Source organism: Nannospalax galili, unplaced genomic scaffold (assembly GCF_000622305.1).
Source record: "Nannospalax galili isolate Female #2095 unplaced genomic scaffold, S.galili_v1.0 scaffold1097, whole genome shotgun sequence".
Lineage (NCBI taxonomy): Eukaryota > Metazoa > Chordata > Mammalia > Rodentia > Spalacidae > Nannospalax > Nannospalax galili.
Genome location: NW_008340640.1, coordinates 1,763,818 through 1,788,631, shown reverse-complemented (window position 1 = coordinate 1,788,631; position 24,814 = coordinate 1,763,818). Strand labels below are relative to the sequence as shown.

The 24,814-nt window shown below is 38.9% G+C and overlaps 1 protein-coding gene across 3 annotated transcripts; it reads left to right on the top strand.

Annotated features, from left to right (window-relative positions):
* The first annotated feature begins 125 nt into the window (after nt 1-125).
* On the top strand, nt 126-24,814 carry Poli (DNA polymerase iota). Of its 3 annotated transcripts, none has more exons than XM_008835677.3 (10): nt 126-277; nt 1,663-1,794; nt 4,181-4,345; nt 10,514-10,666; nt 13,308-13,544; nt 15,961-16,139; nt 16,814-16,905; nt 21,000-21,127; nt 21,744-21,949; nt 23,284-24,813. In XM_008835677.3, the coding sequence occupies exons 1-10, from the start codon at nt 175-177 to the stop codon at nt 24,100-24,102; spliced, it is 2,214 nt and encodes a 737-aa protein (XP_008833899.1). In that variant the 5' UTR covers nt 126-174; the 3' UTR covers nt 24,103-24,813. The 3 variants fall into 3 exon arrangements, with proteins under 3 accessions (XP_008833899.1, XP_029420637.1, XP_008833900.1); XM_029564777.1 differs by having other exon boundaries at nt 132-222; nt 23,284-24,814; XM_008835678.3 differs by having other exon boundaries at nt 202-551.

The window sequence follows — 24,814 nt, the reverse complement described above, 5'->3', positions numbered from 1 at the left end:
CCTCCGCCCCCCGCCTCCTCCGCCCCCCACCTCCTCCGCCCCAGTGCGCCGCCTCCCGGGGCTACCCGGCTCTTCGGCCCGACTACGCAGGCGCGAGGCTGGCAGCTGCAGTCGGCCGCGGTTGCCTTGGAGACCGGGCGGAAGCTGTCCTATGGTTGGCAGGCTACCGAGAAGATGGGGGTGGAGCCAGAGGAGGAGGAGGAAGGCTCCGCCGTGGAAGAGGTCGCCGCTTGCGCTATGGAGCGGGCTCCCGCGGGGACGGAGAGGAGCTCGCAGGGTGTGCGGCCGGGGTGGGAGCCGGAGGGCGGCGGGCGTTGGGGTGCGGCCTCCCCGCCGCGCTCGTGCCTTGCCTGGGGAATGCGGGCACTCGGCCTCGGGCGGGCTCCGGCACCCTCGGGCCGGCCCTGGGCGGGCGCTGCGTTGCTGCAGATCCGGTGCTCCTGCCTTCCTCTCCCGGGCGGGCGGCCTTCACAGACCACCCGAGGGGACGGCAGGCGCTCTGGCAGGGTTGAGGACCTTGTCACCGCTTTAGAGACCTGGCTTCGGTCCAGGTAGGAAAGGATGGCCTTGAACCGTGGGTAGGCGGGAGTCCCTCCCGAGACCCGCCTCCACCTCTGCCTGTCGGGCTTGTACTGCCAGACTCCGGTGTCTGAAGGCGTAGGCACTGTGTTCTTATCCTCCGACTTACTTTCTTTTTTCAAACTTAACAGAAGAGTTGTGACAGAGTTATCAACATTTTACATCGCCTTGGCACATTTATCAGAATACTGAAATTCCTACACACCTGGTACCTTAATGGACACACTGAATGGCAAAATCTGAATACAGTGCGCCCACCTGTAGTCAGCTTTTGGCATTTTTTTTTCGCCCCACCAGTGTGCTTTTCCTGGCCCAGGATCAGGGTGTAATACCACATTGCAGTTAGCCTGCTCTGTAATTAAAATCAGAAATTGTTTCTGTTGCCTCCTTTACAAACTTCCATGACATAAACCAGCTTTTTTCTTTTCTTTCTGATTTCTGGTGGCTCTAGGTTTTGAGGTACAGCCCTTGGACCCAGTTTTAAAAATTAGTCTTTCCATTTAGTAATTATTTGTTGTCTTTTACTTCAGGCACTGTTAAAGGCACTGGAGACCTAACTGTAAAACAGGAAATCTTTCTCTCACATGGCAGCTAAATTTAGTACCCTGTATCCCACGAGTTATTTTGCTATTTTGTGTTTCAGATGATTTTTTTTAATTGTAGAGACAGGCCACTTCGAGTAATTTTCAATTTGGTTGAAAATTACATTGTTAAAGCTTTTTTGTTTCTATTTCAAACCTACTGTAAATGTGTCATCTACTAGCTCTTGTGCCATTCATTGCTAGTCAAGATTTTTCCCCCTGAAATTAACTACTCAAAGGTAGAGAAAAATGCAGAACTCAAAGAAGTACTAATTAAGTAAACAGGACTGAGAACCTTATCTGTAGATGGAATTTCATGTCCTTGTGCTTTATAGATGCTTTTGTGCATCTAAAAAGTTGGCATTCTATACATAAATCCCTGGGGGGAAATCCTTAAGACCTCTATATAATCTTTCCCAGATGAAGTGTTTTAAGGAACTGGTAATAGTGCACAGATGGTAAGCAACCTGAGTACGTTCGTTTTTCTTTGTGTATTGTACAGCAATTCATGATCAAGAGATGCCAACACCAACACAGATTTCTTCATCCAGAGTCATAATGCACGTGGATCTGGATTGCTTTTATGCCCAAGTAGAAATGATCTCAAATCCAGAATTAAAGGACAAACCTTTAGGTAATCCTCATTGATGTTATCCTTGTGTGATGAAAGAATTAGTGTCTCATATGACTTTATTCTGATCTATTAAGCATATTATGAGAGATCTTGGAATCTATTTTTATGTACTTTATAAACAGCAACTTATTGGCTCTGCTACCAAGAGTAAAATCCAGAAGACTCCCTTCTTCAATAAACCTGACATTGGCACAGGTAACACATGACCAGAAACCAGAATCAACTTTTAATCTGTGCTGGTCACTTCCTTCTCTGGCACATAGATAAGGAAAGCAGAGGTCGTCCTTCCTGCACACAGAAAGGATCTCAGTACACACGTGAAGAACATCTCTGCTTTCCTTGCTGCTACTCTCCTGTCCCGCCGAGTTTGGTTTCATAAATTCCCACCTCGTCTGTTGGTTCACTGATGAACAAAGGGATGACTAGTTTTTTTATTTTCTAAGGTGAGGCTACGCTCTCAAGGATTTAGATTAGGGAATCTTCTTTTTCCCCCTCTGAAATAGTTCTGATTAGCACAAAATTCTCAGCAGTAACTTCTTAAGGTGTGTGTGATTAGGAAGTACAGTAGTTGATTTTCATGAAGTGATATTCTCAGTAATCTTTTGTTTACAAATACATGACCAACTCAGGCTGTGACATACAGTGGAAGTCATGGTATATACATTGAGATCTATCTGAGGAATTTGCCAGTCCAATTTTGTTTGATTTTTTGAGACAGGGTCTCCCTGTGGCCCCAGCTGGCCTGGAATTCAATATGTAGATCAGGCTGGCCTTGAATTCACAGAGATCCATCTGCCTCTGCCTCTCAGGTGCTGGGATTAAAGACATGTGCTACCACACCTGGCCTGGATTTTTATCATACAGTTTACTGATGAATCTTAGATTATTACCTTTGAGTCAGTGACTATATTTTTAGGCATAATCTGGTATATGAAAAAACTTAACCTGCAAAAATGTTTGTCTTATAATGTTAAAGATTTTTAAATAGGTCACAGGAACAGATGTAGCGTTTTTCTTTTCCATATTTACAGTGTACATATTTTGGCTGAATATGGCTTAGCGTGTCATGGAATAATCAATGTGTAAAAAGAGAAAGCAAATAATTTGGCATTAAGTCCCCAGTAATGAATTTTTGTGTATTCTGTAAGTGGCCGTGATGCAGTCATTTCTTAGAGAATTCACAATGACTCCCCATAATAAAATTCCAAACTTATGAGCTGTAGTTCAATGCTTATGGTATTTACTGGGAGGAGATTGGTTATGATTGCTCTAGCTTGGCTCTCAGAGTATTGCCAATGTTCAATTTACTCAGAAGATAAATGAATTTTTCTGCCTAGCAGCAACCAATATTTAATTTTTGTTCTTTTCATCTGGTTTATTGTTTTGTAAAACATATCCCAGAGTTATTACATGCTAATATAAATTAATTAGGTTTTGGGTTGCCTGAAAAGAATCTAGGAGGATTTAATTTTTGTCTTATCACTGAAAATTTCATAGACTATATTGACTTATGGTAATTTAAACTTGAGGAATATGTAGCTTACCTTTTGTATATGAATATTTATAAATATTTACTGACATTCTCATATGTAATTTCTGCTACAATTATTTAGTGTTTTCTTTTTTAATATAACTTGTTTTTTTCCCAGTTAGAAAAGTCTGAAGATGAAAGATAGGATATGGGAAAATAACATCAATATTTTATAATTTGTAAGTGGAAGACAGCTTAAAATTCTGGGGTTGGTGAGATGTCTCAGCACGTAAATGTTGTTGATGTCAAACCTGACAGCCTTGGGACTTACATGGTAGAAAAGGAGAGAACTGATTCCCACAAGTTGTCGTTTGATTTCTACACGTTTCTTAGAATTTTACTGGAGGTTATACTTTTCCTTTTTTTCTTTAGGTCTTTTTGAGACAGGGTCTCCTTGTAGCCCTAGCATTGAACTCACTATGTAGACCAAACTGGCCTCCATCTTACAGATTTTTAACTGGGATATCTTTTTGTTCTTATCAAAACCCATTGCTAGCTGGGCAAGGTGGTACAAGTCTGTAATCAAGGTGGTGCAGGTCTGTTATTCCAGCACGTGCAGAAGGTGGCAAGGGTGGGAAGATTTCAGGTTAGAAGCCAGCTTGGGCTACATGGGGAGTTCAGTGCTAGCCTGGTGGGGAAAAGAGCTGAAAAAGCCCCAAGAGCACTGAGCATAGTTCAGCAGTAGAGTGTATGACTAGCATATGCAAGGCTGTGGGTTTGATCCTCATCATCACTAACAGCCACAGTAACAAACAGTACATAGCCTCTTACAGTTATTGTATGAAACTAGGAAATTGAATTTCTAAATGCTTAATCCTGCTTACTTTCCTTATAGAATATTTATTCATTTTATAGGTGTCCAGCAGAAATACTTCGTAGTTACCTGCAACTATGAAGCTAGGAAACTTGGAGTTAAGAAACTTATGAGTGTCAGAGATGCCAAAGAAAAGTGTCCTCAACTGGTATTAGTTAATGGAGAAGACTTGACCCGATATAGAGAGATGTCCTATAAGGTTACAGGTACAAGCTTGAGCAGTATATTTTTAGCATGTTTCTGTATAAATCTTACTAAAGTGCCACACATCTAGTTCCTTTTTTATTTTGGGTCTTGTCTACTTCAAAAATTATACAAGGGGTTGGTGAGATGGCTCAGCAGGTAAAGGCTCTTGATGCCAAACCTGACGACCTTGGGACTTACATGGTGGAAAAGGAGAGAACTGATTCCCACAAGTTGTCCTCTGACTTCCACATGTACTGTGGCATGTGTCCCTCTCTCCCCAAAATAAATAGATAATTTTTTAAAACTATAAAGTGATTTTCAATGTTATGCGAAAATACATAGTTGAGAATAATTTGAATTCTGTCTGTAGTGTTTATAAAGTAGCAGAAAAATGTAATACGAAGTTTTCAAAGTGAAATGGAAGAAAATACTGTAAAGAAAGACTTTTGTGTGTGCAGTGTACATGTGTGTACATGTTTGAGTATGTATATTTGTGGAGGCCAAAGGTCAATGTCCAGTGTCTTCCTCTATTGTTCTACATCTTTTTTTTTTTAATTTGTGGGTGTATATGTGGTGTGTGTGTGTGTGTGTGTGTGTGTATGTGTGTGTGTGCACGTGTCATGCAGGTGCAGGTACACAGATATGCATGTGCATGTGGAGAGCAGAGGCTGACATCTGGGTGTCTTTCTTTATACTCTCCATCTTTTTTTAGAGATGGCCTCATTGGAGCTGGAGCTCACTGATTGGCCAGACTGGATGGTCAGCAGGCTTCTGTGATCCACTGTCTCCTCCTGGCCCTCTTCCCCCACCAGCTGTAGGGTTATAGACACAACACCATGCACTGGATTTTATGTGGGTTCTGGAGATCTGAACTCAGGTCTTCATGCTCATGCAGCAAGCACTTTACTAACTAGCTGTCTCCCCACCCGAAGGACTAATATGTTAACTTTTAAGTTTAAATAAATTCTAAACAAATATATTGTTTTCTAATGTACAAATTATAGTTGGGAGATGCTTCTGTAATATTTAGTTAGCACAACTGAAACTTGTTTTTTAAAATTGTTCTTTGACAATTTCATACATGTATATAATGCATTCTGATTATTCTCACCCCGTCTCTTGATCCTCCCTTATTTCTCTCCCACTCCTGTTTACCCTCCCTCCTACAGGTCCCTTTCCCACATTCGTGTTGTTTTGTTGTTTTGTCACTAACTGAGGTTTACTGGGGCCATCTATGTGATCTTTGGTTTGGAGCTATCTATTGGAGCTTGGTAGGCTCATTCTTGTGTTCTCTGTCCTTTCAGAATCCATTCATAGCCAGTAGTTCAGCAGGGAAGGGTAGGGCTCTTTGAACCCCCTCCTGGTCCATGATTGACTGTTGACAGGCCCAGTCTCGCGTGGGCCCAGTGCAGGCAGCTGCAGCTATTAATCATGCCTGTGATGGCTGTGTCATGCTGGGAAGATGAAACTTCCCAGACCTTCTCCCTGTCTCCTGTAATGTTCCCTGAGCCTTAGAGGTTGCTAGATGGTGTCCTGCTTAGCGATGACACTCAGCCATCCCTTATCCTCAGTACCTTGAAAAGCTGTGGATCCCTGCATTCACTACCCTTCATTGTAGAAAGCTTCTGATTTAGACTGTGAGTAGCCTTTGTCTATAGGTATAAACAGATATTTAGAGGGCTGTTTAGGACCATGTCAGTTCAGCTAAACAACAGTAGTAAGTTCTTCCCTAGGGCCTAAGACCTCCTCAGCCATGGGTTTTTGATGGTTTGGTAGTGTCGGACATCACTTCCTTCTTCTGGAGTGGCTTCAAGTTCATGCAAAGAACTGTTGATTGCTCCCCTAACAGTTATGCTGCTATAGTACCAGTGAGCCTATCTTGCCTGGTTAGCAGCATTGTAGTTCATAAGGTAAGACTCTTGATGCCTTTTCTTCCCAGTAGCCTGCATTGTCCTTTCCACCATTATGAAGGCTAGCCAGCAGGGAAGAAGCTTCCAGCTCAGTTCCAGCTTGATTTCTCTGTATCTTGAGACCAAGTGTGTGTGTGCGCACGCGTGCAAGGAGATTCCCAGTACCTGGCTCTGGAATTTTTAGTAGCCCATGACTTTTAGGAGATACATTGTCCAGGTATATAGGATATCTCTCTTCTGAATCTCTTTTTAAAACATATATATTTTTATTTGGCTTCCAAAGTTGTAGATTCAGTGAGTTTCTTATACGTCCTTCATTTTGTATAACTCTCCCTCTCTGCCAGCTCAACTCTGCACCCCATCCCTGTGTAAACCTTTCCACCCCCAGTGTCACTCTCTGACTTCCTATTACTTTTGTCAGCATTGTTAGAGCCTAGCTTCTTAAGATCCTGTTAGCCAACAATAGACACGTTAATCTTAGGTTTTTATTTGCTTATTTTGGAATAGGGTCTTTCTTTGTAGCTCAAGTTGTCCTGGAAATCACTGTGTAACTCAAGATTGCTTTGAACTTGAGCAGTCCTACTTTAGCCTCCCGTGTACTGGGATTATAGGCAAAATCCATCATGTCTGGTTTATGTTTGTACTAAATATTACAGTGTATCTAAGCTTTCTAGTGAGAAGATTTGGGGTCGAGTAAGTATGATATTAGAGTATTAGTAAGTATAATATTAGTAAATATAATAAAAACCTTTATTTTTTCTGCATTAATGCTACTCATTTTCATATGAAAGGAGTTAAATATTTAATATTTCTTAGAACTCAGTGAGATGAAACCTGTTAAAAATTACCTAAGAAGCTGGGTGTGGCAGTGCACACCTTTAATCCCAGCACAGGGGAGGCAGAGGTAGGCAGATATCTGTGAGATCTAGGGCAGCCTGGTCTGCATAGCAAGTTCCAGGCCAGCCAGGGCTACATGGAGACCCTGTTTCAAAACAGTTAACACAGTTGTTAAGTGGCGGAAGTCAAGGTGGTGGCACCAAAAACAGGGAAGGAGGGGCAGCCCGGCAGCAGAGGTAAAATGACACTTGCCAAATTTCACGTAGGTTGTTATGCAAAGTGGATGTGTGTGTAAACATGAAGAGCTTCATCTGCAGTGCACATAAGCAGTTGTGTGGCTCAGTTCTGCGTCTTGCCTTTGTGCTTAGTGATCCTGTGCACCATGCCTCATCCGTTCCAGAACCCGCGGAGTACTCCATTGCAGTGCTCCGTGCTCGCCTAGCCACTCAGTGATATGGAGACAGTGCTCCATATTATGCCTACTTCTATGTAATAATGAATAGCACTTAGAAATTCTCTTGTTTTAGATGATAAAATATATGATTTCCCTCCATGGGGATGTATGATTAGGTTGTTAACAGCCTTTTTCTCTTACAGATACATGCTGCAGCACAAATTTTCATAGAGAAATTTTGACATATTTTTTTAAGGAGATAACCACAAGGGAATCCCCTTCTGAAAAGTTAAATGTAGATCAAATGTGATTTGCACTTAAAACCTGAATACTGCTATTACATTCAAGTTTCTCCCTATATATTATAACCATGTTAGATAAAAACTTTGGCTAAGGGGCTGGGGAAATGACTCAGTGGCGAAGAGCACTGGCTACTCTTGCAGAGGACTGAGGTTCAGCTCCCAGCACTCACATGGTGGCTAACAACCGTCAGTTTCAGGGGATCCGATGGACCTCTGTGGACATTGCATGCACATGGTCTGCTTACATACATGCGAGCAAAACACATATACATATAAAATTTTAAAAAATAAATTTTTAAAAATTACAGAAAACCTTTGTCTAATAAATTATCAAAAGAGTACCTAGAAAAAATAAAGGACAAAACTTTTAAATAAAGAGTTAAATAAAGACTTGTGCAGAAAGCTATTGAATCACTAGTTGTTGCTTTCATTTGTATTTCTCTATGGGTATTTCATGTGTTTTGCTCATATGTGTGTGTCTGTGTCTGTGTCTGTGTCTGCGTCTGTATATATCGTGCAGAGATGAATTCATTAGCGTTGTCTGTCATTTGGGGTGTTAATTTCCTAATTGTGTCATTTAAAAAAATAGCCTTTGATGGCCATAAATTACAAATATATTTGCAGTTTGATCTTTATCTTCTTGACTTTATTTGTATCCTCAGATCTATCAGTTTCCCTTCTGAATTCTGCACCACTGTAACTTTTCCCAATGAAGATGTCATACAGGAAGTTCAGTCATAAAAATCTAGGTTTTTTGCATTGATTTTTAATTTATGAGGTATTTTGAAAAAAACTAAAAAGAACTAATATAGCAAATCAAAATTATTTGTAGTATGACTTGTGCATTGATAAAAAGTAATTTTATGTGAATTTTTTCACAATTTTTCTGAATTGAAGTAGGAACATAGTCTTATACTGTATTTATCTCTGATCTTATATATGATCCATCTACTTTATTGTTTTATAATGTAAATAGATGCCTTTTCTTGGCCTTTGGTCAATTATATAAGGAGCTAGCGGCAAAAAGAGGATTACCCTTCAAAATGGGACGAACAATTTGTCCCTGTGACTTAGTGATAGAACAGTGTAATCAACATTTAGTGATTCACTAGCTTTGTGTGCAATTCTGTATTTAACTCCTTGGTTTCAAGTATTGCCTTTTATCTTTTCTAGGTAGTATACTTTTGCTAAACTTTTGGATGTAACTGTTAGATAGCAGGTATTGACTTTTGGGAAAAACTTGTAGCACTTAAAGAACAAGTGCACCGCAGTCTTTCACATGCAGGCCCTCCGACAGTTTCTTCTGAAAGGAGACAGTGCTCTTCTCTAGCTAGGGAGGGAGTTATTTTTGCTGTTTACCAAACTGTTATTCTGTTATACTGTTACCTTTATTCTTTCTCCCGTTATACTGTTACCTTTATTCTTTCTCCTGATATTAATGTAGGCATCTGTAAAGCAAAATTATTTTTGGTGGTCTGTGTGGAATGACTTAATCCTTTTATTTAAGATTATAGGATTAAAGACCATGAGCTCTCATTTGCTAAGAGATTTAATTTGTCTTGGATCTGTGCATTCCATATCCATGAATCAAAGCAACTATGGATTGAACTTTTAAAAAAATTGCTTCTGTACTGCCGGGCATGGTGGCGCACGCCTTTAATCCCAGCACTTGGGAGGCAGAGGCAGGCAGATCTCTGTGAGTTCAAGGCCAGCCTGGTCTACATAGTGAGTTCCAGGACAGCTGGGGCTACAGGGAGACTCTGTGTCAAAAAGACAAAAAAATAAATGAATAGAATGAATGAATAAATAAATAAATAAATAAATAAATAAATAAATAAATAAATGCAGCACTGAGCGCCTTGCACACCCAGGGTCTTAACGTTAAAGCCTCAACCCAGGGCTCCGAGCCTTAGGTGATATGCAGGACTTTGGTATGGTACTGCAAAAGGTTTTATTCCTGCGTTTTCCCTCACTCCATACAAACATGCCACCATTTGAAACATGAAAGAAACGGCAGAAGCTCAGCTTTGCCTTATGGTTTCTTATTCTTGGGAAGCAAGGGCAATTTGTTGTAAAGACATTTATTTATTCCTGAAGTGTAGTATTCCACAGTTCTGCACAGTGTTACAAAATTTTTTGACCTTAGGAATCTTGGGCCTTTCCAAATTGACCTTGGAGGGAGAGTGCTGTCGGAGAGTGCAGGGCGAGATTGCGCACCTAGGGCCCACCCTCGTCATCTCCCAGCTGGACCAGACACAGCGCGTGCGCACGCCGGTGGCTTCCCGGGCCTGGCAGGACCAGCGAGGGGGCGCCGTGCGGCCATCCCGCCGGGCCTGGAGGCTTTGCAGGCCAGCCTTGCACCTATGAAATGAAAAAGCCCACTTCAAGATTATGACTACTAATAAGCATTGAGTTTTAAAAATAAATAGTATAGATAAAGAAATTGTAGCTGTGGAAGAAAACAGAGCTACATGTATTGCTATGAGTAATTGTCCTGAATTGTTACTGTTGAACTTTATTTTTTAAAAGTATTGTTTCTATTTAAAAGTCAGTTCACTGAGGACTTTATTAAAGATTGTGGCACTGTAATACGTATATATCATCCATACGACATACACATATTTTGTATGTACATAAACATAAATTTTTTTCATGATATATTTGATATATTTTAATCTCTAAACAGTTAAATCTCTCCTAATTTTAACTTAATTTTATCTGTGCTCCAATACTATTTCAATTTAGAGTTATTGGAAGAATTTAGTCCTGTTGTTGAGAGACTTGGATTTGATGAAAATTTTGTGGATCTAACAGAAATGGTTGAGAAGAGACTCGAACAGCTTCAGAGTGATGAACTTCCTTTGGTGACTGTGTTGGGCCATGTTTACAATAATCAGTGTGAGTACACTCTTATTCGTTTCCTTTGGTGACTCTCTGTGCACATATGTGATATTCAGTGAGTTCACTGATAGATTTGTGACTTTTTTTGAGTTATAGTCATGTTTATTAAGTAATCTGAGATGGCCTGAATGAGGTATTGCTAGTCCATATTATGTATTCACAGAAGTTTAATGATGTGCAGTTTTCATCTCTCTCACATAGTATATCCCTTCCCATTAATTTACCCTTCCTATTTAAAAAAAAATTTTATTATTTTATGTGTATGAGTGTTATACCTGCATGTAGGTCAGTGCACCTGTGTCGTGCAATGCCCGCGGAAGACAGAAGAGGCTGTTGGATACCCTGGAACTGGAGTTATGGGCAGTTGTTAGCTGCTGTGTGGGTGCTGGGATTCGAACCTGGGTCTTCTGCAAGAACAGTGTTCTTAACCACCGAGCCATCTCTTCAGCCTACCCTTCATATTTTTAAGAACCATACCTCTTTAGGTCATCCTTAAATTATAGAAATTGACTTGTTACTATGTTTTGGTTTTTTGGGGTTTTTTTTTGGACTGACTTTTAATTCTTCTGCCTCTAAGCAGAATTTTGTGGTAGGTAAAATATACTGTTAATGTATGTTTTCATTGATCCTTTCTGTTCCTCTGAGGCACTGAGAGCCTCCTGTTGGTCCCTAGCTTTCCAGCATACCACCCATGAATGTTGTCCAGACCTATCTGTCACAGGCCTGTCTGTTGAGCTGGTTTCGTCTCCAGGTTCCTGCTTAATCAGTTCAAATGATCATTAACAACAGTTAAGAAGAAAGCAGCATGGCACTTTCACATATTAAGGTGTGAAGGACTGATGGTGTTTCTAGGGGTATTTGTATCTGGAAATAAGTCACACTAACCACCAGTGAATATCTAATTAGGTTTTTAGACATCTTGTGGCTGCTAGTGAATCGCACATACCATGTAGAAGAAACTCTTTGTGTAAGAACTGCCTGACCTATTGGATCCTATGTCTTAGCATGTACTTCCTTTTATGCCCCTGTTTTGAGTCTGCAGTGTAGTCTCCATAGAAGAAAAGGTGGTAGAACCACCATTTCTAGGATACATGAAGCTTTTCATGTATCTTTTGTGTGCTTTTCTGTGCTCTTTTGCCATTTCCCAGGTGTTCTGGTTTGGTTTTCTGTTTCTGTGATAAATGTCATGACCAAAAGTTACTTGGAGGAAAGGGTTTATTTCATCTTGCAGCTTACAGTCTATCCCTGCAATTCGAAGCGGGAACCTGGAGGTAGGAACTGAAGCAGAGACCACAGATGAATACTGCTTAATGACTTCTTCCCTGATTTGCTCAGTTACCTTTCTTGCACAGCCCAGGCCCACCTGCCTATGGATGGCACTGCCCACAGTGGGCTGGGCCCTCCTACATCCACTAGCAATTGAGAAAATGTGTCACAGACATGGCAAACCCGGTGAAGGAAATTCCTCAGTTGAAGTTCCCGCATCCCTCGTGTCTTTAGTTTATGTCACATTGACCCAACTACTCAAGCATGCTAGGGCTAAAAGCAGTAAGATTCCAAATAGAGTTTTGTATATTTTTTTAAAGCAAAATTAGACTTTATTGGCTATATTCTTTTTTAAGAAATATCTTATTATTTTTATTTTATACTTATGAGTGTTATGTCTGCATGTGTCTGCGTGCACCCATGCCATGCAATCCCTGAAGAGGACAGAAGAGGGTCTCAGATGCCCCAGAGCTGGAGTTACAGATGGTTGTTAGCCACCATGTGGGTGCTGGGATTCAAACCTGAGTCTTCAGCAAGAGTAGCCAGTGTTCCTAACCACTGAGCCATCTCTCCAGCTCCTGTAATATATTCTTGTACAGATAATTAGATTTTATATTACAAATGAAAAATGCCTAATTATGTATTGGTTTTCCTCTTCCATATAGAGTTTTAAATGTTTTTCTTTCAAACCAATAGATTATATTGGTAGAATACTAAAGTGAACACTGTTGTCTATTACAGATAAACCAATTATCATTTTTCCACATTTTTATCTTCTTCTCTGTGGACTGTTGGCTTGATCTCCAGTAGGTTGCAGACACTGCAACATTTCATCTCTAAATCTTTCCAGCATGAGTGCTGAGGATAAGGATGGTACCATATAACTCTAATATCATTTCACACCAAAGAAAGTTCATTTCTATATAATTTCCCTCTAAGTTTCATAAGCTCTCCTAACCTGTGAGTAGGTCAGAAATTGCAGCAGCACGTACAGCTAGTGTGTGAAGATTAGATTTAAGTCTTTGACAATATGATGTTAGTTTGCTTACTACATAATACTTATGTACTTATTTATTGGTAAATGTGAAAAATAGTTGTATGTCAGTAGGAACTTCTTATGACATACATTTTTATAATCTGTTAATGATTAAGTACTCCCACGATACATTTTTTATCACAGGCCCTTGTAATTCACTTGTGGTGTACTTGTTTACTTTCCAGTAACCTATGAAGAACTAAAGAAATAAGTCAAGTGGGAAGGGTTGTGGTACTGATGGTATGAGGGATTGGCTATAAGAAAAACCCTGTGCCTTTTAAAAACCATTTGGGAAAAAAAATAATGTTTCTTATTGTCTTAACATTGTCTTTGTAGCTGTAAATCTGCATGACATCACACACATGAGACTTCTGGTTGGATCTCAGATTGCAGCGGAGATGCGAGAAGCCATGTATAATCAGTTGGGGCTCACTGGCTGCGCTGGAGTGGCTCCTAATAAACTATTGGCAAAGTTAGTTTCTGGTGTTTTTAAACCAAATCAACAAACAGTCTTACTACCGGAAAGTTGTCAAGATCTCATTCATAGTTTGAACCACATAAAAGAAATCCCTGGTAAGAGAGATATATTTGAAGAGTGCATGTTGGCTTTGCTGTATTTCTTTAATCCTAAAATTTATAAATATAGTACAGTTAATTCCTAGAGGCATGTTCTTGGCTCTTGGGGAAAGAAAGTTAAAAAAAAAAAACATGAAATGAACAAAACTGCACGAGGAAATATCTGAAAGTCCATTTCCACATACGATTCTAAGAGCCACAACCTGGAGACATACAGTCCTTTACTTCCAGCCTCACTATCTGTACATTGAACCGAGTGAGGTGAGTTCATATTTTACTCTCTCTTGTGGATCGTATATAAAATATGAGTGCTAAAATGAACCTTCCAAAGCTTCTAGGTCAAGTTCCTGATTAAAGAAAAAAATGAGTATCTGTGTGTATGTATGTATATATGTCTGTGGGTATGCATATATGACTCAAAGTCGACCGTTAGCCTTCACACAGAGCTAGAGGTCGACTTTTTGAAGTCTTCCTCAATGTCTCCCAAGTTTTGAGACAGGGTCTCTCATTGGACCTGAGCTTGTGGATTGGCTAGACTGGCTGGCCAACAAGCCTGAGGGAGCCTCCTGTTACCTCCTGCCCACTGCTGGAATTACAGAGGTATTATGCTGCCCCCAGCTTTTTATGTGGGTGCTGGGGATCTGAACTCAGGTCCTAGTACATGCTTTGTAAGCTCTTTACCAACTGAGCAACCTCGTCATCCCTCAAGTTCCTCATTTTAAAAGGCAACTGAATGGAGTTCTTTAAGGAGTTCACTGGCCTATTTAGTAGGTTATGGACAAGTTTATTTCTTTGAAGACCAAATAATCTGTGTTTTTATAGGCCATCTAATATTAATGGTATCTCAGAGTTCACTTCTATAGTAATGCCTGGGCATAAGATGTGGAAGTAAATTTATGAAACAACAAAAACTTAACCCTATTAGGGATGTTGTAACTTCCCCTTTTTAATCAATGTCCGTGTGATTTAGTTTATATTATAGCCCAGCTTACTTTCCTCAGTATAGTATATAATTGGAAGTTTTGAGCCTAATGAACAATATTAAATTGTAATGTACTAAGGCCTCTTATGTAAAACACTTGGATTTATTTTTCGAGTTACTACACCCTGTTGTTTTGAGACAGGGTCTCATGTAGCCTTAGAGTCTCATGGTAGCTTGGAACTTGCACTGTACCTAAGGTTAACCTTGAATTCCTGATCCTTCTCCCTCTTCCTTCTGAATTCTGAGTTTACAGTCATGCACCACTATGCCAGTTTTAAGCAGTGCTGTCTCAAGTGTAGGGTTTACCAGCCAAGCATTCTGCCAGCTGTGCTGTCATGGCCAGCCCGCACCTGTATTTTTAAAGGCTTTTACCTTTTCTTTTATGGCCAATTGTCAGTCTTCCTTTAATTCCACTGTAAAAGAATCTGTCACTCCACTTTAGTAATTTCCCTACATACCTGTCTCCTTTGATTTACTGCTTTTACTGCGTAAGGAAACCAGATAACTGCATAGAATTACTATTTTTAAATGAAATTAACCAAGAGACATTAAATAGCTTATTTCTCCCGTGAATAAAATATAACTAGTTGTAGTGTAAGAACTTTGTGGGTGGAATATAACTTTTCTCACAGTTATATTCTGGATGGTAAATATTACTAGATATGAGTAAGGATGAATGTATAGTATGGTGTTTACAAATTAGATTAGCAGTTTTAATTGCTGTAGTTACAGTCTTTTCTGCTTACATGAATTATAACTGATTTCTGAGCTCTTTCACAGTATTTTGTAGCACAGGTTATTATAAAGTTTATTTTATCAAGACAGAATGTATTAGCTATCTCTTAGATCATATTGTGTGTTAGGAAGGATTCAAAGGAGTTTGTGTAACTCAGGGACCATAAGTGGAAGAAAACAGCCTAATATACAGTGGAGTTTGATCTTAGCAAGATATTGAGGAAATTAAATACGTTTTGAATTTTTCTAGTTGTTATTGTTTTGCTTTTTGAGACAGGTCATAGATCTCACAGAGATCCAACTGCCTTTGCCTCTTGAGTGCTAAGATTAAAGTCCTGTGCCACCACACCTGGCCATTTTAACTGGGAAAATGAACAACAGACCTCAGTCTTATCTGAAAGAATGTTGGCAACTGATTGCTGCTAGAGGAAGAAGAGCTAATCTTCCTAAAATATTTAAAGTAGCTTTATTTATTTATTAATTTATTTATTGGTCTTTTTGTGACAGGGTCTCTCTGTAGCCCCAGCTGGCCTGGAACTCACTATGCAGACCAGGCTGGCCTTGAACTCACAGAGATCTGCCTGCCTCTGCCTCCCAATTGCTGGGATTAAAAGTGTATGCCACCACACTCAGCAAAGTAGCTTTATTTTAAGAAGCAGAGCTTTTGCAACACTGTGCACATTTCTTTTTATTTAGGTATTGGCTATAAAACTGCCAAACGTCTTGAAGTACTGGGAATAAATAGTGTGCGAGATCTCCAAACCTTTTCAACCAAAACATTAGAAAAGGAATTAGGAGTTTCAGTTGCTCAGCGTATCCAGAAGCTCAGTTTTGGAGAGGACAACTCTCCTGTCACACCCTCAGGACCACCTCAGGTACATGAACATGGTATTTTAATTACGTACTGGTTATTATATTATTTAATTAAGATAAAGATGTTTAGTTTTAGTATCATGTTCTCACTATTCTTATTTCCTTTTCAGTTTAATAGTTTTAAATCTTGTTAGTCATTTTGGTTAACTGTTTATAAAGCAAAATATTTTAAACTTTTAAAAACCTTATTTTGAGATAATGAGTGGGAGAAGGTATCACTGGGAACATGGATTTTTTTCTTATGTGACAAGCACTTCGGTCCGTGGATTTTCACAGTAAGCCTTTGAGCTAGGGAGTACTGTTTATTCATCCCTTCTTCTTCTCTCCTGCCCTCCGTCCTTTTTGCCTCTTGTTTTAAGATGATGGTACTGTACTTTGAAAAGGTTGAAGAACTTGGATCCAAGTATAAAGGCAGGTTAAGTTCTAGGGATTAAGAGCCTTATTGTAATCACACAGAAAAGGCTTGAGTTGGTTCTTTGTACAATGTAATTTTTGTGACTTGCAGTGTACTTTCTAATGCAGTATGTAAGTGCACCTACAAAGAGTGAGTGTGAAAATGAACCAAATGTTCAAATTAAGCATATGTGGTAACTTTGTAAAGAATATGTTGAGTATTTACTTGACATGGACGCTGTATGTAAGTTTATATTAATTTTTGTTTATATCTCTTTGGTAGTCCTTTAGTGAAGAAGATTCATTTAAAAAATGTTCATCAGAAGTTGAAGCTAAAAAAAAGATTGAAGAACTACTTGCTAGCCTTTTGAACAGGTGATTTTCAAATCATTTTGAAAAATCATCCTTTATATTCATCTTGTATGCAGTACATGGAAGAGACTGCCACAAGTTCTCTCCTGGGTCTTACAGATCGAGAGTAAACAGTGTGAGCCAAGATAAATCATCTGTCATTAGATTTATCTGCATTATAAACTATTGCAAAGACAGTAATATGTGCTGTAAATAAAATTACTTCCATTAGTTTTCATTCAAGTAACATGGAGGTTATATAGTAGATCTGAAGGGACTTCATAGGCATTTCTGATATTCCTAGATGTTTTATAATTCTTAAGTGAGAAGGAGGTTTAAAACTTTCCCAGTAGATTTTGGAAAATCTTTGCTCCTAATGTAATAATTACTTGCTTTTCTGTTAAAGGGTAAAAAAATGCAGAGAAGAGTAATTCTGTCAAGAGTCTGAAACTATTTAGAAACAGGTTTGCAAATTTTGGGGGGTTCAGAATAGGAAGTTATTAACACAGCAGTGGTAGAGAAAACAGGAGAAGTGTTCCATCCCCTTTGTCTCAGACTGTCTAAAAGAAAATGGAGTCGAAGGAAGAAATGACTAATAGGGGTCTGTGTGAGTGAATGTATCTGTGTTCAGGGACTCTGACCTCAGAGTTAACTTGAAGTGTCAATCGGGATGCAAATACGTGGAGTGTAATATAAACTGAACAGAAAATTTGGTTTTCTGATGATCCCTAGTGTCTGTCCTACATGGGTTTCTTATTACTTCATAAAAGAGCAGTGGTATCCTTTCCTTCATTACTTCATCTTGTTTTAGAAATGTCTCAAAATGGTTTCAAGTATGTGTGCTTCTGTAATGATCCCAGGAGAGCTAACTATATATGGAGAAAACAGCATGGGGCTGATTGTAAGTCTCAGAAAAGGATGGATGGACTGAAGTTGCTTCCAGTTTTGCTGTCACATGCAGTTTGCCTCATGTCTGGACCAGAGCCATGCAGTGCATTTTTGGCTGATACGCTGAGGCTGTTTATGACTCAGCTCCAGTGATATGGCTCAGACTGTGTTGGGGGGTGTGCTAGTGAAACTGGGTCATCAGCTCAGTCCTCAGCTAGTTATGAGTACCCTGAAATGCGTGGCTGTGAGAAACGGTCCTACGCATAGAGAAACCACAGGAAGTGTACATTATATAGTTCTCTTACTTGAAGAATCAATCCAGAAGTGAGAACAGGTGCTCTAAACTTCAGAGATACCCGGGATTTAGTATCTATTCATATCTCTGCTTGCCAGTTCCCACAGCACCTTATTTTGGTGACTGAGATATATAGAATCTAAGTAACTGATATCAAAATAAATCCATGGATCTGTGTGTCTGTGTGTGTGAAATAGCATTTTTCTTCTAAAGTATCTAATGATTAATTTCTACAAGTATGAAAGAAGGGTAAAACCATATATTTTAAAAAAAATCCATTCTCTAGACACTAGTTTAAAATTGCTTCTGCCTTTTCTCAATGTTTTAACTGACACATCATTTTGTTTAAATTTTATTTTTTTATTTTTTGATTCTTGTTTTTACGTGTTTGAGTGTATTGCCTGCATTTGTGTAAGTGCACCCATGTCATGCAGTGCCCGTGGAGAACAGAAGAGGGTGTCAGATCCCCTGGACCTGGAGTTATGGATGGTTGCTAGCTGCCATGCGCATGCTGGGATTCGAATCTCGGTCTTCTGTAAGAGCAGTCAGCGCTCTTAACTGCTGAGCTATCTCTCCAGCCCTCTTTAAAATTTGTAATTGTTTAAAAGAACATGTTTAGCTAGAAGATATTAAAACTAATAACATGTTTATAGTGACCACTTGAGGTATTTTATTATCTTAGTTGGGCAGCCATCTACTTTTGTGATAAAGCAGTAAGAGACAGTCAAAGATGCACTTGCTATAAAACACATTTTGGAATCATCATTTTGAATATGTTTAAAATATCTTATTGTTTGAGCACTGTAAGTTAAAAAAGAACATTTATTTTTACAGTAATATTTTCTACTTTTAAGTGAACTTTCTTTAAATCATGAAATTTTAAAATATTTTTTATTATTGAACTTTTTCAAATTTCTTGCAATATATTTTGATCAAATTTAGGTCCCCTCCCCCATCCCTACTTCTCTTATCAGTCCCCACCCAATTTCAAATACTCTCTCTTTATATGTAAAATAAATATTAAGGCCAAACATGTCTCCAAATGCCCTTCAGTGTGAGTCCATCCACTGGAGCAGTAGTAGGTTCATTTCTAGGGTCTATGATTTCTCCAGCCGTGGATTCTTGGCTGGATATATAGTACTAGGTGTTAGTTCCCTTCTGTTGAAGAGACCTTAAATTCAGTCAGAGGGCTGTTGGTTTCTCCCAAGATAGTAATGCCACTGATGCACAATTGGGCATATCTTGCCAGGCCAGTCATTATTGTAGTTCATAGGCTTTACAGTTGGGTGAGACTGTTGATTACTTTTCTTCCTTGGCAGCTTGCAGAGCATATTCTGACATTCTGAAAACTAGCCATCAGGGAGGAGGCTTCCAGGGCACTTCCAGCTTGATTTCTCCAAATCTTGTGACTAAAGTATGTGATTTCTTCAGCAGTAGGATTTTAGATTCAAGTTGTGGCAGGCAACCAAGAGTAATGACAATAGCCCGTATTGTTTTGGGGGGGTCTCTTGGATCCCATTAACCAATAACTCAAAGGGAGGTCCTCTGCCTGGCACTGGGCTTTTTTTATTTTTTTTATTTTTTTTTTTAAGGAAGGCACAGGATGAGCCTGGGACCAGCCAAGAAACAGGTGTACCTACCGCGCTGGGCTTTTTGATTGTAGCTTCTGAGGAGGAATATATATATATATATATATATACACACACACACACGATTATAAAATAGTGGGATTCCCAGTGGCCTTATTTTGTGTTACTTACTTTTCCCCTTTCTCTGAACTCTACTTTAACTCCCATTGCTCTCCTTACTTGTCTGCCCCTCCCCATTTTTCCTCTTTCCTCCTTTGTAGCTCCTGTGTTCTGCTATCCCTTTCTGTAGAGCTTCCCCTACAGTTCCTTTCTACTTTCCTGGATTCTACTGCTACTCCAAATTATACACTCAGACTCAGACTCAGACTCAAAGCAAGGATCCATATATAAGAGAGAATATTTGTCTTTCCGGGTTTGAGCTACATCACTCAATGTAATATATTCTAGTTCCGTCCATTTACTTGCAAATGTCATTCCATTTTTCTTTACAGCTGTATAAAATTCCATTGTGTATTTACTGCATTTTCATTATCCATTCATCAACTGAGGGACACCTGAGCTGTTACCATTTCCTAGATTTTGTGAATAGAGCAGCAGTGAACATGGATAGGCAAGAATCTGAAGTAGAATATCAAATCCTTTGGGTATTTGCCCAGGAGTGATCTAGCTGGGTCATATAGTAGTTACATATTTAGCTTTTTGAGGATGCGCCATAGTGATTTTCACAGTGGCTGTGCCAGTTTGCACTCCCACCAGCAGTGAATAGAGTCCCCTTTTCCCACATTCTTGACAGCATTTGTTATCGCTTGTTTTTAACTCTTAGCCATTCTGACTGGGGTGACATGAAATCACAAAGTAGTTTTAATTTGCCTTTCCCTGATTCCTAAGGATGTTGAACACTTTTGAAGGTATTTCTTAGCCCTTTTTATTTCTTTTGTGAACCCTTGTTCAAATCTAAGCCTGTTTTTTAATTTGATTGCTTTCTTGATGCTTTTTTTAGTTTTTTTATATGTTAATCTTCTGTTGGATGTATAACTGGCAAACATTCTTGCTGGGTTTAATATGTCATTTTTAGTTTTGTTTTAGATTATAAAACAGATTGTTCTACTTGATAGCATTTATTTCTGAGTGAGGCCTGTGAGTCTTCACATTTGAAATGTCAGAGCTTTACTGTGTAGACGTTGAGATATTTATTTGAGTAATCTTATTGCTTACTATTTCATTTTCTATTGCATATGTAGTTACTATAGTTGCCTAATCTATTTTCAATAAATGAGGCCTTCTATCATTTTAAAAAGGTAAATACATTTTCTAATTCTGTATGTCCATTTTCCATTTATTTTTAGAGTATGTCATGATGGAAGGAAGCCCCATACAATAAGATTAGTCATCCGTCGATATTCTGAGAAGCACTGTGGTCGTGAGAGTCGTCAGTGCTCTATTCCATCCCATGTAATTCAGAAATTAGGGAAAGGTATGGACTAGTTTTCTAAGAATTTAATTGGAAGTTTGAGCTCTTCGAAAAGCAAATTTTGAATTAGAAATATGTTCCATTAAAAGAGAATCTTTTCCTGGAGTTCAGTGGAGTTAGAAAACAATTAGATGTTTTCATTCCATCAGGTATGTCATTAGGAAAACATTTTTTAGATAATAAGATACCCAGTTAAGAATGTTTCCCAACTTCAAAGTGATCAAAATTATGATAATTATATAGTGTAATTTTAGTAGTAAGGTCAAAATGATCAATGATCCCAATTTAGGATTTTAGTTTTTCTTAATATTTCATTTATTATTTTTATTTTATATGTATGAGTGTATTGCCTTCATGTATGTAAGTGCACTCATGTCGTGTAATGCCCACAGAGGTCAGAAGAAGGTGTTGGGGCCCCTGGAACTAGAGCTATAGACAGTTGTAATCCACTATGTGGGTGCTGGGAACTCAACCCGGGTCCTCTGCAAGAGCTGCTAGTGCTCTTAACCACTGAACCATCTCTCCAGTCTGGATTTTAATTTCTTAACCAATACAAGTAATATTCTTTTAAAATATTAATGTGCTATATATTTTTTATATCCTTAAATATTTGATTTAGGAAATTTTGATGTGATGACCCCCCTGGTTGATATACTTATGAAACTTTTTCGAAATATGGTGAATGTGAAGATGCCATTTCACCTTACTCTTCTCAGTGTGTGCTTCTGCAACCTGAAAGCACTGAATACTGCTAAGAAAGGACCTATGGATTATTATTTAACACCGTCCTTGTCAACAACGTCACACTCTGGCAAGCGCAGCTTTGTAAGTATACTCTTGTTTTCTGTCCAGTTTTTAAAAAATATTTTATTGTTATTTTTATTTTACATCTATGCATGTATTGCCTGATGTGCGTAAGTGCACTTGTGTCGTGCAATGCCTGTGGAGGATAGAAGAAGCCACTGGATACCCTGGAACTGGAGTTACAGACAGTTGTTAGCTGCCATGTGGTATTGTGATTTGAACCCAGATCTTCTGCAAGAACAGCTAGTGTTTTTAACTGCTGAGCCATCTCTCTAGCCCCTTCTGTTAGGTTTTATAAGTCTACTCTTATTGCATTTATGTGGTTAAAAGACAAATCTGGATCTAAATCAAGACTAGTCTGGTCTACATAGGGAGATCCGGGCCAGCTGGTGCTACAGGAAGATTCTGTCTCAGAAAACAAAACAAAGACAAATCTAGGTTTGTGTTTAATGCTATTTAGAGATTCTCCAGGTGTTATTGTGTGGATGATTTACTTATTTCTAGTGCATGTCACAGTATGGTTGCTGGCCTTCTTAGATTGTGATGTACATGGAAAATGTAAACGTCACTGGAGAAATGCAAGAACCAGCATGGAGCTTGTGTTCTGGAAGTGTTAACACACTTTCTAGTGGTATACAGGAGTGTGATCAATTGGCTCATGAATATAAAAATATCTAGAAATAGTTACTATTGTATTAATGGCACAATAGTATTATAATAATTGTTGAGCCATAGTTGACTGTGCTTACATTTTATGGTAGAGGGAAATTCAAGTGAAAAGCTTTATAGAAAAATTATGCAAATTTGAGTTGAGAATATTTTTAAGTTTTATGTAAATGTAAAGTGCTGTTATATCTTTAAATACAATATATTTTTACCATGAACTTTTTTCTTTCTGTTAAATGTTAACTGTTTAAACCAGTAATTTTTGTAAAATGAATGAATGAATTTTTGTGAATGAATGAATTTTTTGTAAATGAATGAATATTGTTTTAAAAAAGTACCTTTAGGTGAATTGTGTACTTTGATTAAGTCACTTTAATTTATAGAATTGGATGTTTAAATATGTGATTGTTGAGGTCCTATTAAAATCATTATTCATATTTTGTCCACTGCTCAGTGCTAGGTAGGAGGGAAAGTCTTTCTGGATTATTTTACGTGATGAGCTACACAGTAGTGTGACTAACCGCGATAGAGTAATCATCTGTCGCCATTTGGAACTGGCCACAGAAGAGGGAAGGTGTTAAGTAGGTTTGAAAAGTTGAATGAAATACAGCTGGAGGAGTCCTTGAGCAGCAGCAATCTCTACAGCATACCAGATATAGCTAAATGATGCTGTTGTCCTTGTGTTCCAGAAAGTGAAAGACACTCATATGGAAGATTTTTACAAAGAGAAAGAAGCAAATTGTGACTGTCTACCAAGTAGAAGAATTGAAAGTACAAGAACTGGGGAATCTCCACTGGATACCACCTGTTTTTCTAAAGAAAAAGACATGAGTGAATTCCCACTCCACTCACTTCCTGACGGTGTTGACCAAGAAGTCTTTAAGCAGCTTCCTGCAGACATTCAAGAAGAAATCCTTTCTGGAAAATCTACAGAAAAATTTCAAGGGAAAGACAGTTTAAATTGTCCATTACATGCCTCCAGAGGAGTTTTGTCATTCTTTTCTACAAAGCAAATGCAAGCCAGTCCCCTAAGCCCCAGAGATAGTATGTCCAATAGCAAGCAGGTATTGGCTGTGTCTCCTTGTGAGCCAGGAACGTCAGGTTTAAGTACCAGTAGTTCCTCTTATCCATCTTGCAGAAAGGATTGTTCGTATTATATAGATAATCAGTTAAAAGATGAGCGAATGAGTCAAGGACCTAAAGAATCACCAGGATTCCACTTTTCGAACACAAATCCTGCAGTTTCTGTTTTCCATTCATTTCCAAATTTGCAGAGTGAGCAGCTTTTCTCCAAAGACTGCAATGCAGATAGCCATAAACAAACAGCAGCTACAACCTCTCATCAGGGAATTGTCGAAACTAGAGAACAAGACTCCACTGATGAGAAAACTGCTTTTCCATCTGACATTGACCTTCAGGTTTTCTATGAACTACCAGAAGAGGTCCAAAAAGAACTGATATATGAGTGGAGGAGAACGGGGTCAGACTTCCACACTGTCCATGAATAAAGCATGTTCAGAAAGGCTTCCAGAGAGCAAGGGGATAATCAGTGTCCTCAGGTGAGCATCTCCTGAGTTCTCTGTAATTAAACACTGATACTCAGTGACAGAAATGCAGTGTGAAGTGTTCGAGAAAAAGCAAGGATGAGTGCAAGAAGTAAATGCCAGGACAAAGGAAAAATATAACAAGCAATAATGTAAAAATACCCTCCTCCTATTTCTGCATCTGTTTTATATTACTTTCCAATAAAAGGAATATCATGGTCAACAGTAATGCATTTAGTATAGTTTAGGGTAAGATGTTATGTGCCAGTGTGCAAAATACAGGTTCATCACAGCATAGCAATGCTGTGGTAAAGAGCAGGAGTTTTCTGTAAAATTTGCAACGTCCCAAGCATTTCAGTCTAAGCCAGGTGTGGTGGTGCACACCTTTAATCCCAGCACTTGGGAGGCAGAGGCAGGCGAATCTCTGTGGTATTGAGGCCAGCCTGGTCTTCATAGTGAGTGCCATTCCAGCTGGAGCTACAGGGAGACTCTGTCTCAGAACAACCAATTAAAAAATATTTAGTCTGTAACACTAAACAGGAAAGCCTGTTGCCAGCTTTTAAAATGTGTATGTCTTTGGCCAAAGTACTGCATACAATTTAATAAATTGACTTGAATTTTTGTTTTGCTTTTCTGTTTGTATATTAGTGCCCTACTGTGTAGCCCAGACTGATCT